Source organism: Micropterus dolomieu, linkage group LG08 (assembly GCF_021292245.1).
Source record: "Micropterus dolomieu isolate WLL.071019.BEF.003 ecotype Adirondacks linkage group LG08, ASM2129224v1, whole genome shotgun sequence".
Lineage (NCBI taxonomy): Eukaryota > Metazoa > Chordata > Actinopteri > Centrarchiformes > Centrarchidae > Micropterus > Micropterus dolomieu.
Window position 1 is genome coordinate 13225187 of NC_060157.1, and position 14092 is coordinate 13239278.

The 14092-nt window shown below is 40.7% G+C and overlaps 2 protein-coding genes across 5 annotated transcripts in view; one reads left to right on the top strand and one right to left on the bottom strand.

The window, feature by feature from the left end:
* Positions 1-2470: 2470 nt before the first annotated feature.
* LOC123974665 (rhodopsin) lies at positions 2471-3535 on the top strand. The gene has a single exon (XM_046055501.1). The coding sequence runs from the start codon at positions 2471-2473 to the stop codon at positions 3533-3535; it is 1065 nt and encodes a 354-aa protein (XP_045911457.1).
* A 2427-nt stretch (positions 3536-5962) lies between these two features.
* Positions 5963-14092, bottom strand: part of LOC123975168 (membrane-associated guanylate kinase, WW and PDZ domain-containing protein 1-like) — a 107621-nt gene continuing 99491 nt past the window's right edge. For all 4 annotated transcript variants that reach the window (XM_046056398.1, XM_046056397.1, XM_046056396.1 and 1 more), the window contains 6 exons: positions 13568-13771; positions 12245-12332; positions 12071-12131; positions 11071-11214; positions 10796-10934; positions 5963-9164 (listed from right to left, as the gene is read on the bottom strand). In XM_046056398.1, the coding sequence (XP_045912354.1) occupies positions 8071-9164; positions 10796-10934; positions 11071-11214; positions 12071-12131; positions 12245-12332; positions 13568-13771 (1730 nt within the window). In that variant the 3' untranslated portion in view covers positions 5963-8070. The remainder of the gene's footprint in view (positions 9165-10795; positions 10935-11070; positions 11215-12070; positions 12132-12244; positions 12333-13567; positions 13772-14092) is intronic.

Consider the following 14092-nt stretch of genomic DNA (forward strand, 5'->3'; position numbering starts at 1 on the left):
ATAGATTTATTTTATTAATGGCCTCTCATGCTTGGTCTGCTGCTTCTGTATATTGTTATATTATAGTCAGTGTAATTTACTCTCCACCAGAGAGCACAGTTTACTCAAAGCTTTACTTTCCCCAAACGCTTGATACCACACCACCATTTTTCAGCTCAACAAATCTTACCTCACCCCGCACCAGACTATTCCTTAATGAAGACTGATCAATTAGTGCAGTTTTATTACCGAAAGAGAAAAATGTATGTAACCCAATGACATGGATCCAGGGCCCTACAGCCCTGAACAGGACAATCAGGTGTATAACATGGATGAATGGGTGGATGGATGTATTTTATCCCCAAAAGCAGCAGAGTTTGGGGAAAGCAAGTTCAGAGCAAGTGTTTTATCAGCGTAGGTCTTATTTTTATTTTTCTATTCTTCTGTATTTCTTGTAAAGAAAATGGTAACAGGAGCACTTCTGGTGTCCATTACATCCAAAAGGTCTCTTGGAAATGGGAAAAGAATTATTTAAGAGGAAAAAATGTGTCTACATCCATTGCATACAGAGATTAGAGCTGAAACATTTGGTCAATTCATCATTTAGTCCATTGACAAAAAACTATTCTAATTGATTAGTCGTTCAATTTGATGGCTCCAGTAAACAGAGTCTCTTTGAGTTTAGGACTGTTGGACAATAAAGGCTATTTGAAGACGTCACCGTTAAGCTCTAGGAAATTATGATGACCATTTTTAACTCTTTTCTACTGTTTGATAGGCCAAATGATTAATTGATTATTGATATTAATCAAGACAATAATCAGCAAGTTAATCAATAATGAAAATAATTGTATTATATGTAGCCCAAAGTGAATGATTTAAAGCATACACGCACCTAAATTGAAAAAATAAGAAAACTATAATACATATGGGTTTAACAAACGGCATTTTTTTTCCACTGAAGTAATAAAATACCAAACACATGGCAGCGACTGTTATAGAATTAGTCCTTCAACATGGAGGACTAATTCTGTAATAGTCAAATCTTTGCTGAACTGTCATGTCCTATCAGTGTGCAGATCACCTTGTATTAATAATTGAGTGGAAACTTACAAAGCATTTATGCATACATGCTAATTAAAAATGAACAATAATTTAAAAAAAATACTGACACCACAATGGGCTCTCAAAGAGGCCCATTAAGTGCTAACCATTCATAAACCGAAACATTTAATACAAAAGAAAAATAAGTTATCCCATTTGACAACAGCAGCATCCTACTCAGCGAGAATGACCCTCTGCGACATTTAAATCCATTACCGGCCAGTGAGAGTAACGCATCCATAAGCCCCAAATCTCTTTAATACAACACCTATTAGGAAAGTGCTGAGCTCTTCACCAAGAGCTAAGATGGTCCACTACTCAGCAACACCACTGCATCTGCCCTACATTCAATGTAGCACAGAAAACCAACCACATACCACGCATTGATACAGAGATCAGGATATATTTTTTTATATTTTCAAGAAGATAATTGGCAGATTAATCTGTAAGGAAGATAATTGAGAGTCGCAGCCCTACTCAAGTCTAATTTGTGTTAAGGAAGAAGGGTCAACTATAGTCCAGTTATGAGTGATTTTGACTACTTGTACATAAAAGAATTCATACTTTTCTATTGCACCTGCGAACACCCTCAATATAGTGCTCTAAAACAGCGACTCCTTTTCAGATATTTCACAAAATGCTTTTAGAGGTGCACCAAAACCACATGGCTTTGGGCTGAATTTGTTTTTAGAATAAATGTTACCCGTACAACTTAATTTAATGTTATAATTTACTGTGTTAGATTAAGGTTTTAGGGTTACAACTTACATTAAATTAATTTATATTAATTCATCACATTTACCGGCTTAGCTGTATTCAGGGTCATGGGGGTCTAGAGCATCTACCAGCAGAGAGACACTTTGATGAGGTCACCGTCTATCACACAGCTAAAACAGAATGACACAAATGCTTAAATTCACATTTATAAATATATATGTGCAAATCAGCAAATCCCCTCCACTTTTGTGTGTGTTTTTATGAGCACCTCGAGGAAAGTTACACGAATATGAGGGTATAAGCAGTCGTTGAAGCATCCTTCAAATTTAGTGCACATGAAAAGATGAATTATTTACACAAGGTATCATGTTGTAAGAATGCTTTAATTAAGCAGTCTTTGGGTAGCTCCTCAACAATGGGCAGGAGCAGGTGCAACCTTAATATCTTGATGAGTGGTCAGTTATGTTTGCAGTGGTAGCTGGATTAGATATTAACTGTGTCCTAAATCACTTTGTGCTGACGGATTTGGAAAGTGATAATCCAAGGTGTGCCTTTAAAAGCCAGACCGTGGCTACCTGGGTCCATTTGTAGCAAGGTCCCTCTACATCACTGTCCTGATAAGCCAGAAGAAACACCAAGGAAGGGCTGATCGCAACCGCAAGCAGCAATCATGAACGGCACAGAGGGACCTTATTTCTATGTCCCTATGATTAACACCACCGGCGTGGTCCGGAATCCTTATGAATACCCTCAGTATTACCTTGTCAACCCAGCTGCTTATTTTGCCCTGGCATGCTGGATGTTTTTGCTCATCCTTCTTGGCTTCCCCATCAACTTCCTCACTCTGTATGTCACCATCGAACACAAGAAGCTGCGAACCCCTCTAAACTACATCCTGCTGAACCTTGCCGTGGCTGACCTCTTCATGGTGTTTGGAGGATTCACCACAACGATGTACACCTCCATGCATGGCTACTTCGTCCTAGGACGCCTTGGCTGCAATCTGGAAGGATTCTTTGCTACCCTTGGTGGTGAGATTGGCCTCTGGTCACTGATGGTTCTGGCTGTTGAAAGGTGGCTTGTTGTCTGCAAGCCCATCAGCAACTTCCGCTTTGGGGAGAATCACGCAATCATGGGTTTGGTCGTCACTTGGATCGGGGCCTGTTCCTGTGCTGTGCCCCCTCTCGTCGGCTGGTCTCGTTACATTCCTGAGGGCATGCAGTGCTCATGTGGAGTCGACTACTACACCCGTGCAGAAGGTTTCAACAATGAGTCCTTTGTCATCTACATGTTCTGTTGCCACTTCATCATTCCAATGAGTGTTGTGTTCTTCTGCTACGGCCGTCTGCTCTGTGCTGTCCAGGAGGCTGCTGCTGCCCAGCAGGAGTCTGAGACCACCCAGAGGGCTCAAAAGGAAGTCACCCGCATGGTCATTATCATGGGTATAGCCTACCTGATATGCTGGGTGCCCTATGCCAGTACGGCCTGGTGGATCTTCACACATCAAGGCGCTGATTTCGGACCAGTCTTAATGACCGTTCCGGCTTTCTTTGCCAAGGCTGCGGCTGTCTACAATCCAATGATCTACATCTGCATGAACAAGCAGTTCCGCCACTGCATGATCACCACCTTGTGCTGCGGGAAGAATCCCTTTGAGGAGGAGGAGGGAGCCTCCTCTACTGCTTCCAAGACCGAGGCCTCCTCTGTCTCCTCCAGCTCTGTGTCTCCTGCATAAAAGGGCTGTCAACACAGGCTCCATGATCCACTATCCAAGAAGAAGACCTCTGCTCCCCTTGGGAAACGACTGAAGGCTAATGTCTACAGAAATAACCTTTTTGTATTTTTACAACATGTTGGTTCAACATAAAGACAGTTGCAGGAAAGGTCAGCCCATTACAGAGTTGTTCCTGTATGTACAGAATATCCAACTTAACAATCTATGAGATGTTTTTTTCCTGAGCAGAAAGGGAAAAAATGTATCTTTTACTGTTGGATCCTATATGATACTGGCTTATTTTTGAATGTAGAGGCATGTAATCAAGGCAACGTAAAATAAAACGCACTTTGCAAATGACTCATCCTGTTTATGTTTTACTTACAATTTGGGTGGCAAAGTTCATATGACTGTAGTATATTTAATCAAATGAATAAATGTGAATGACCTATTCAGAATGCATTTATGTCTTGAGTCCATTTCTACTGCAGAACTTGATGGTACAGACACTTAGAACAATACAAAAATAATGTTAGAATTTATTTTGTAGAGGCATTTGCATTGCTACATTAATCTCATTTCAGTCACCGGTCACCTTGGACTTAGAACTTGGCCTACCTAAGGGATTATGACATTATTAATCAGGGATGAAAATACACACGACGCAACACCAACATAATTTGATGATGAATATTAATCACATTAGTTAAAGGTTAACACAGACAAAGACTTATAGGATAACAAATCCATATTAACGAGACACCTTGATGCAAAGGTTATGGAAAGGAAACAGTTACTCCTCGCTTGTATTCCTTCCATCATATCAAATATGTTATCCTTAAAATAATGAGTTTGTCAAAGGATGACTAGGTAACACTTGACTTTAAGTTCCCCTATTTAGCATTTATAAGAAGTATATAACCATTTAATAATTTGTTTATAACAGTTATGTAGTTGTAGCAGATATGTGTGTTTATTAATGTTTTTGTTAACCATAACTATTTCTGTGAGCACCCATAAGTGAAGGTGGGTGTGTAAACAGATAATGAATGACAGTATAGTAAAACACGGTTTTCATAACATAAGTTCTAATTGTGGGCGAATGCTGTATTTTCATTTAAAATGTCCTTAAAGCTGCTTTACAGCTACATTATCGTGTGTTAAAAACGCTAATGCTAAATAAGGGGGCTTAATGTAAAGTTTTACCAGTTATGAATACTGACAATTTACTTACTTACTTGCTTATAGAGCTAATACATGCTAAATATGGGGGGCAAGTCTTACAGAAGAATCAGTTATTGAAAGAATCATTGGGAGAGCTGTACAGCCCCCAGCTGTCAAGATATAGAAAATAAGAGCAAAGGTGTTCTTTTATGATACCCCCATTCAGTAATACTCTATAATGACTACTGCATTCAACAGTGGATAAATATTGCAAACTGAGTTGCACGATAAATACAGAAACTCAAGTAATAACATGATTCCTCCTCCCCCTCCTGCTGGTTGTGCAAGTATGCCACGCTAGAGGGGGAAAAAAAACCCACCTCAAGATCTCTCCCATAATGACCTTCATGTGTAGCTATAGCAACCATCATACCAGTGGATCTTTCGTGGAATACAGATACTCACCGAGCAGACTGAAGTGTAGCTCCAGCTGAGAGTTTAAATGAAAGAAATATTTTTTTTTCTAAACCTATCACTCACTGCTTTAATTTGGCACTAAAAAAAGAAGAGCATCTCCTGCTGCGTTTGCAAAATCACACTCTAAAAAATGGAATGTAGGCATTTGAAGAATATTATGGCAACCTTATGAATTTTTGTTCACATAGACAAGATACCATTTAGCTTTTTTTAACTACATGCCAGCTATAATCTTTTCAGTTCAAAAGAATCCAGTAGACTAGAAATCATCCCCCTAATCAGTCACTCAGTTCTATACAATATCCAAAAAATTAATTAAACAAATTTTACTATAGAATTATTAGTGTACCATTTGAGATGCCAAAGAATATCAGTGGTAATGATTAGTGTTATTGTAGCACTGGCTGTAACTTTCTAGCAATAATATAAACATGAATTGTCCTTCTGTCTGAGAATATTTGGAGTGCGTCAGTAATACTTGTACTACTTTACTCCATAAGATTCAGTGCCTTTCTAAGTGGTCGAGGAAGGCAGTACAGTTGACTATGGACTCACTACTATTAACATCTTTTGTTATTGTTGTTGTTTTTGATGTTACTTTTCTGTGTTCAGTGAACCAGTGATGCTGACACTGTTAAATCTAGTAGGCTAAATTTTCCTCCTGTGTTGATCTTCAATAAAAAAAATAAAAGTCTCTAAAGCTTAATATTAAAACCACAACTGACACAATAGAGTGACTTGATCAAAAACAGTGTACAAACTCAAAAGCCTCTCCAGAGACAATGGCTGTACAGAAATATGAAATCCTTTTGAATTTGTATGGAAAACTTTATTTGATAATAAAAATAGCATTCACAGACTTCTTTTGATAGCTACATATACATTGTAATCCATCTCAAGGAAAGAAGCTGGATAAGTCCACATCTACTTGTACTTAGACTAATGTTATGTATAGCTTCATGGGTCAAATAAAGCTATGAACAATGTAGTATTTATATATGCATAGTTTTATAAAAAAAGGTTGGCCCATATACATGTACTGCTTTTATCAACACAGAGACAGCATTATGTCGGAGCACATTGCAAAAACTAATGCTTGAAGAACACAGACTGCATACAAGTGCTTTATAATACAAAGGCAGGCTAACCATCAAGAGAGATTCAAACCATCAAACAGTTTCTGATTGACCAAATACAGTCTTTCATTTTAAAATGTCTTTACATACCTGATCCAGAGTAAATCAACATCTTTCCCATAAATCATCAGGTCCATTTCAGAGATATAAACACAATATCACATTCCTCACTGAAGAGGTTTTTCATAAATTTCTCTTTTGTACAAGAAAAAGGCAACATTTTATTCCTTGACAGGTTCCTAATAGTTAAAATTCTTTACAGGTGATGGCCAACAGGTTAACTTCTTAAATGTGTTTGTTTTTTTTTCTTCTAGTTTTTTGTTAATACAGTACCATGGCGACAGTGATCAAACAATGCATTTGTTGTGGTTTATCCAATATATTTTTAGTTCTCTAATGAAACATAAAACGGAATACACACAAAACACATTATAAAGCAGCAGTCAGACTCCAGTGGCGTGACGGCATGGCTCAGCATGGCAGATTGGTCGTCTCCTGTGCCGGGACTCTCAATTTATCACCAACACAACAATCCACATCAGCTCCAGGACCCAAGAGGTGGTCAGTGCGCAAACGTAGGTATCATCAACATAAGGACAGGACTCAACAATTACCGTGGGATTACAGTGCATGTTCCTTATGGATTATTTTTTGCTCAGACCTATCATATAAAGTGGTTAAACTACACTTAGATTTACACATGCATCTTGCACAGGGATAATTTATACATTGGTTTGTTTTAAACTTTTTTTTTTTTTTTGCCGTATGTGAAAAATCATATTTTATGGCAGCTTCAAGCTGGTATTTGGGAATAATGCAGACTCATCTAAAGTACTACATTGAAATTTTGATGAGCAACAAATTTAATTAACACTCATTTTCCCGCACCAGAGAGTCTACCAAAACAGTTTTGCCTGTAGTTGAAAGTGACTCGGGTTTCTTTCCCACTACATTAGTACACACTGAGGAACAAAGGGCCAGAATATTCAAGTAACATTAGTTGCCTAATTTTCTTAATTTCAGTAGTGTGTTGGTGTATTTAGCCAAAGGAGGGTGAGCTGCCGGTGTCACACATTTCAAGGATGCAACACAAGTAAGGGTACAGCATGCTTTCCCAGGTACAATGTGCACTTCTACCTTGGTCCTTAAAGATTTAATGACGCTTGCTCAAGATATGTGCCAAATTATAAATAAATAGTGAGCAGATGCAAAAAAGTCATATATTATTTATATAATCACTCTACTTTTACCATCTGAGCCTAAATTTAGATTTTTGCCTTAAGTCCAACGTGACTTTCACAGTTCTTGTGACCCATCAGTGTTTTGTGCTATAGTTTGTTCAGTAAAGCAATTCAGGAATGGAGAAGACACTAAAAACAAGTTGAAAACAAGCTTAGTAGTTAGAAGTTACCACAACCGGAAGCATGTTTCATACCTCTGAGGGAACAAATATTTAGATTCAGCAATGCCTACAAAAAGCAATATCACTGATTTTAAATGCAGGCACATACAATACCTTTACTATAGTACAACAACTTCTGTTATGTTCAAAATAACTATAACAATGACAACCAGTATGAACTGATAGAAGGATTGTACTCCTGCTGTTTTATGAATCTCTGGATGGGATCACAAGTAGTTAAGTCAATCAAATTCATGAATAAACCAGTCGACCAAATAAAGCACAAGAGTTGGTATCCTCCGAAGTCCAATTCCAGTGTATGGTACATAGTTTGCACAGATAGAGGAGAGAGTGGCGAGGGGGATCTCTGCTCTGCTCTAGATGCTGAGGTCTTTGGGGCTTTCTTTGTACAGCCTTCTCTTGGGCTCAGGGAGCTGGTTTGGGCTGTGGCCGGCTGCGTTATTGTTATGGCCTGTGTTGTTGTATGCAACATTGTTGGTTGCAGCATTGTTCTTCATCATGCTGTAGTAGTCCTTCAGTCTGGGTGCTGCTGCATAGTTCAGCTCGTCCCGGCTGTAGTTGCTGTCAGGGGAAGAGTCCCGCTCCACTCTGTATCGCCTCTCGGGTGTCCCGTTCATCCGATATCTCTCCTCCATCCTCTCTGAGGAAGAGTCTCTCAAGAGGTTGCCGTTCTTTGTGGCCCTATCATATGTACGGCCCCTGGAAAGAGACAAGGAATCCCCATTGTTGTTGGTGCGCTCGGGGGTTGTGGCCTCCCTGACTCGCCCAGCCATCTGTGAGTCCTTGAGGAGCCGGCGCTCATAGAACTTGTGTTCAGGAGTGACTGCGAGGAACCCTCCATCATCGTACTCCCTCTCAGGTGTACGGTCCCGATTGCCTCGCCCTGCCCTGCGGTCCATCGACTTGGCCCGCCGGCGATCAGGAGACGAGGTGCACTTTCGGGTTGGTGAGCGGTCAAGGGAGCCGCGGCGCTGCAAGCAAAACCTCCCGTCCAGAGTAGAACTGCTGCTTGAGAGCTCTTGCCCCCTCAGTTTCTCAGTAGCTGCAGCCTTCTTCCCCGAGCTGTCTTTCCTCAGAGTCTTTAGGAGTTTAGAGATGCCGCTCTCCGACTCGGACTTCTTGACTTTGCGGCCTCGGCTCTTCTTGTTGCCACTGCTACTGCTGTTACTGTTGTCTGGAGACTGCTCTCTGGGGGTACTTTGACTGTGATTGTTATTCCAGGTGTGATGATGGTGGGGGTTAAATTGCCGGCCTTGGTAGTCCATCTGATCTGATGCAGCCCTGTCCCTTTCTCGGCCACGCACAGCCTCCTCCTGGCGTGATGGTTTGTGAAGGTCTGGTGGATAACTGGACTCCAATGAGGTGTAATATCGGCTGTTAGGTGGCAGCGTTCTCACTTCCGGAGTGTTTTGTGCCCCGGGCGTGGGAGGGTGCCCGTCACTGCTGCCGTCTGCAGGAGAGGAGAAAGGAGGAGAAGCTTGATGACTAGAAATACCTTATAGGAGGAATTAGGTTGAATAATACTTTAATAAAAAGTGACATTTATTGCAGACATGTATTTCCTTGTTCCTTGGCAGCTCTTGCATTGACATGACAGAAAGTCAATGCAGAGACTTATGGAAATCATGCATACATGTGCTCTTTTATATGGTGTGTGTGTGTGTGTGTGTGTGTGTGTGTGTGTGTGTGTGTGTGTGTGTGTGTGTGTGTGTGTATCTCCCCAGAAACAATCAGGCTAATCTAAACTGATGTGTAACATTCTATTTTACATCTATAAACACAATGTACATTGAAGTGATAAATCACTTCAATGTACATTGTGTTTTCTCTGTAGGGCTGTGGGTTGAATCACAAGGTGATGTCAGCAACAACAGCAGGCAAGTGTAGGGCAGGGGTTATCAATGACACGGCAGGCACCTAGGAAATCATTCCAAACAAAATGGCGAACAGCTCAATGTGCATCATTGGGAAGAACAAACCAAAAGGGAAAAAAACAAAAAACAAGAGTTTGGCTGCAGGTCTGCCAAATTAGAGACAGGTTGCTATGGCAGCAGCATGTGATGAGCAGTGGCATTAAATTAGTCCCAGTAAAAATATCTGGTGTGGGGCTGACAGAGGGGGAGGGTTTGTGTGTGTGTACGGATTTACAGAAGTTAAATTAAGTAAAGTTTAATCCAGGCACAACAAAACATAAAGCATGCACACGATTTAAAGAAACCCGCGCGCAAACACACACAAAGTGGGGTTCAGGTAGGGATGAGCTGAAAGGAAGGGTGGATAAAATTGAAAGGAAAAAAATGACAGGGAGAGGGGGATAGGGACAGACTTTTGGCTACAAACCGTGGTCTGATTTTGGCCCATTAGGTAGAAACAGGGCTCTCCCATCTTGTCATTCCTCATTGTACCAACAGCGAGATGAGGAGCCATCATCGCTGGAGAGAGGAGGAAGAGCCCAGCGACACGAGACAATCAGAAAGAAAGGAGGAGGAATAGAGAGGAGAAAACAAATAAAACAGACAAGAGGCTGTTTTACAGTGCATCTTAATAGAGAAAAGAAGGGGTTTGTTGTGAAAGACAAGACAATATTACACTTTGAAAACCCATTTGAGTGGGGGAAAAGAGACAAAATTAACCCCCAGACAAACCAGAAGAAAATGGTGAGAAATACAACAATATGACTCAAACTGTGAGAGGACTAATCCATCAGCAGAGCATACAGCTCTTGGGAGGGAATATTACTTCACCTGTAAAATATCTATACTACAGATCCTATAGAGCATAAATCAACGAACAGGCTTTTGTGGCAAACATTCCTTCATTGATCAATAATATTTGACAGCTCAATCTTGTGCTGGAACTATGACAGGTCGCTTTAAATTAATGGATCAGAAAGTCTTTCTGTTAAACATAAATCCTTCACAGTAATAATATTCACAACAGTCTATTTTTAAAAAGTGCAAAAGTCCCTTTGTGCACTAAGCAGATAATAAGATATATTCTATTGGTGTGTATAGCTGGAACAATAAGAAGATTTCAATGCTGGTATCAGCAGTGTTATTTACAGGTAAAGTGTTTACCTACCATATTCAGGTACAGATCCATCCCCCCGTTTCAGGACGAGCCGCGCCCTCCGACCACCGTTCTTGATCAGTTCTATGGCACGTGAATGCTTCATGTTTTTTGTGCTCTCACCATTAATCTCCAGGATCTCATCTCCGACCTAAAACAGACAGGCCAAGTTATTGTCATAGTTAGCTAATGATAGTGTTTAATCAATGTGCAATGAAGAAATTTGGCCATTTCCACAAGATGTATAGAAGAAAGAGAGACAAATTCAGATTATAATGGTTTTGTACCCTCATCTTGCCATTTCTGACAGCAGCTCCATCCTCCGCTAGTCTCAACACATACAGGTCCATGTTGTACTCCCGTCCTCCTCTCAGGCTGAAGCCAAAACCTTTACTGTCCCGCTCGAGGTCTACAGAGTAGAACTCTGCATCCTATGAGACAGAAAAGGAGAGATAAAGAGAAAGTCACAGAGAGACAAGGGAGGAGGAGTGACTAATCCATGGTGCACAGGGGAGTCAAAAGGTGAGTCCAAATTTCAGGACTAATCAAGCCATGTCCCACAGAAACTCACAAAATGTCAATGGCAGTACAATACCCTAGAAAGCATGAATAATTAATGCCACATGAGCCTGTGTGCAGTGTACAGATCACTAAGCAAGGGCACCACAAGGGCTGGACCCGAAACTTACCATAATCATCAAAAGTTCCCTCCAAAGAGAAGTATCGTCTCTCCCCAAATAATTTTCTCTGGCACTTACAGATCGAAAGCTTCATAATCAAAACTACTCACTGATTTCAATGTCAGATTTTACTGATATTTTTCAGTATAAAATAAAATTGGTGGGAATGCAGTGATTTGTGTGTGAGACAGCCCAATAAAGACATTAATCAAACATCTGACTTTGTGTGTGAAAGAATTGTCTTTAAAATGTCAAGAACAAGTAGGACGCTACAGGCACTGTATGTGCAAACTTAATCTTAATTTGTGGGAATATTTACTGCTTCCTGATTTATGGCCCCTTTTTCGTCTGGTAAACACTGGTTATATCAGTTGCAACGGGACTGAGCTTCTCGAAAGCTATTATGATGTCCAGTTTCCCATCTCTTGTATAAAGGTGCGCCAGTAGGCCTACTTGGCAACTCAGATAAAAAAGGTTTTATGATCAGCAGCTTTCCCCTGTTTATTGCTGTAGTATGTATCATGCAACATGAGTGATAGTTGGTAACTGATGTAATGATGTAAACCCACAAGGTCATTAACTGTGGAGTGAAAACACCTATTCTTACCTGTGTTGTCTGACATTGTGTGGGTGGAGGAGGAGGAGCTCCTTTTGACTTTGAATTATTCCTTAAAAAAGAAACCCATATGAATTATTGTGCTGTATTAAATAATATATTCTAGAAAGACACGCATTGCATGCATTCATGCAAATTTTAAGAAACTGGTGATCATCAACCTACCGGGACTCTGTGGACTGTTGAGGTGTGTGTGTGGTGGTGATGGTAGCTATCTTCTCAGCATTAGTCAGCAGAGAAGCATTGGAAGATTCTGGAAAGAAACACAGAAAAATAAGATTAAAAAACTATAAAGTGACTGCTTTTGTTAAATGTATTTGCCCACAGCCATGTTTTCAAAAAGACACACTGGAGAACAAAATGTTACTATCCAGAAGAGTCAGCTGAACCACCCACAGGCTACTCTATTCAACCTGATCCTAACTGCCTGTGATGTTGTCATTTGCCATTTGGTCATGGACAACACTGGCCCCAACTGCACAAAAGAAAAGCAGCAGTAAAGGGGGGGAAAAGAAGAACAACTTTTCATCTGCCTGTCCAGGAGGTGGGGAGGATACAAGGACAACTGTCTTGTCTTGTCTTTCTTCAGTTCCATCTTATCACCAGCAAAAACAACGCTGCACACATTATTTTCCAGTGACACTGGCAGGAGTACAGCTCTGTCTGTGTTTAGCAAGAACATCAGCCTGACTCATACTTCTCAGGCTCCTTACTCACTCTCCCCTTATTACTCAAAGTATGACTTCCTCACGGCCACCTCTCTGTCTTTCCAAGGTGAACGTTTTCTGTAGCCACAAACGTCTTTAATGGTATTTGATGTGAGACCAACAAATGCCTTCATTCCCATATTACAAGGCCATGTCATGTTTTCTACGAGCAAGCCTTGCATCATGCACACACAACCCTGTGAGATACTGAACATGTGTGTGTGGGAGTTATTTCCCACCTCTCTCACCTCCAGTCTTAATTAAGCTTCATCTTCTGTCTCTATGGAGGGTATTACAGCAGAGCATTGCTCAGTGTTTTCACTGGTTGACCAGTAGCTCAGCCTGTAACAAGCACCCTTATTATAGCACTTGCCATATTTTACCCACTTGCAAACTGCTTGAGCTGCAATATGATGCAGTTCTATTTCCTTTCCTAAACTAAGCTGAAGTGACAGGAAGCACTCTATTAAATGTGAGCAGTGTTGCTAATCCTTTCAAGCTGAAAAAATATTGCAAATTATAAGACACCCGGTGAAGAAAATAAACAAAAAGCAGAAAGAGAGCCAAGGAATTGTTGAGCTACAGTAGTTTTCCGGGGGCAACTTCACCTTACTCCTACTCAATGACTCACTCTCCGAGATACCAGGGTTCACACCCTGACAAAGAGTGCTCTTGCCTGGGAAGATCAGCAGTGCCCTTTCCTTCCAACCCCATCCATGAATAAGTCACATAATGCTGCATTATGAAACAGCCATGTGAGGCTTTGAGCCAAAAGCCTTACCATCACCCGGGATAATCCTGAGCGAGACTGTATTCCCGGCTTCCTTGATCAGGTTGACGATGTCAGAGTGTGACTTGTTGGTGATGGAGCAGCAGTTAACAGCCAGTATCCGGTCCCCTACTTTCAGCTTCCCGCAGCGGTCCGCCGGGCTGCCCTCGATAATGCGTCCTATTTTGTGGGGCATGGCCACACAAGCATTTCCAGCTTTTGTGTTAACATACATGTATGTTTGTTTTTTGTGCATGTATATTGTGTGTGTTTTGAAATAGTGTGTGATTGATTGGGTTGATTGGTTATATTGATTTATATTTTTTAAAGGAAAAGATTGAAAGAAAACGGGGAGAAAGAGACGAAAAGAAAGGTTGATTATCCAAAATTACCACATCCCGGTTCACCCACAGAAAACCATTAAGATGCATACATCCCAAGTTAACATATGGCAATCAGTGCACATGCAAAATACTAGATCAAAAAGCTTGAAAAAAAAAAAAAACAGCCTATCAGTACACTGGTCATAGCATCATG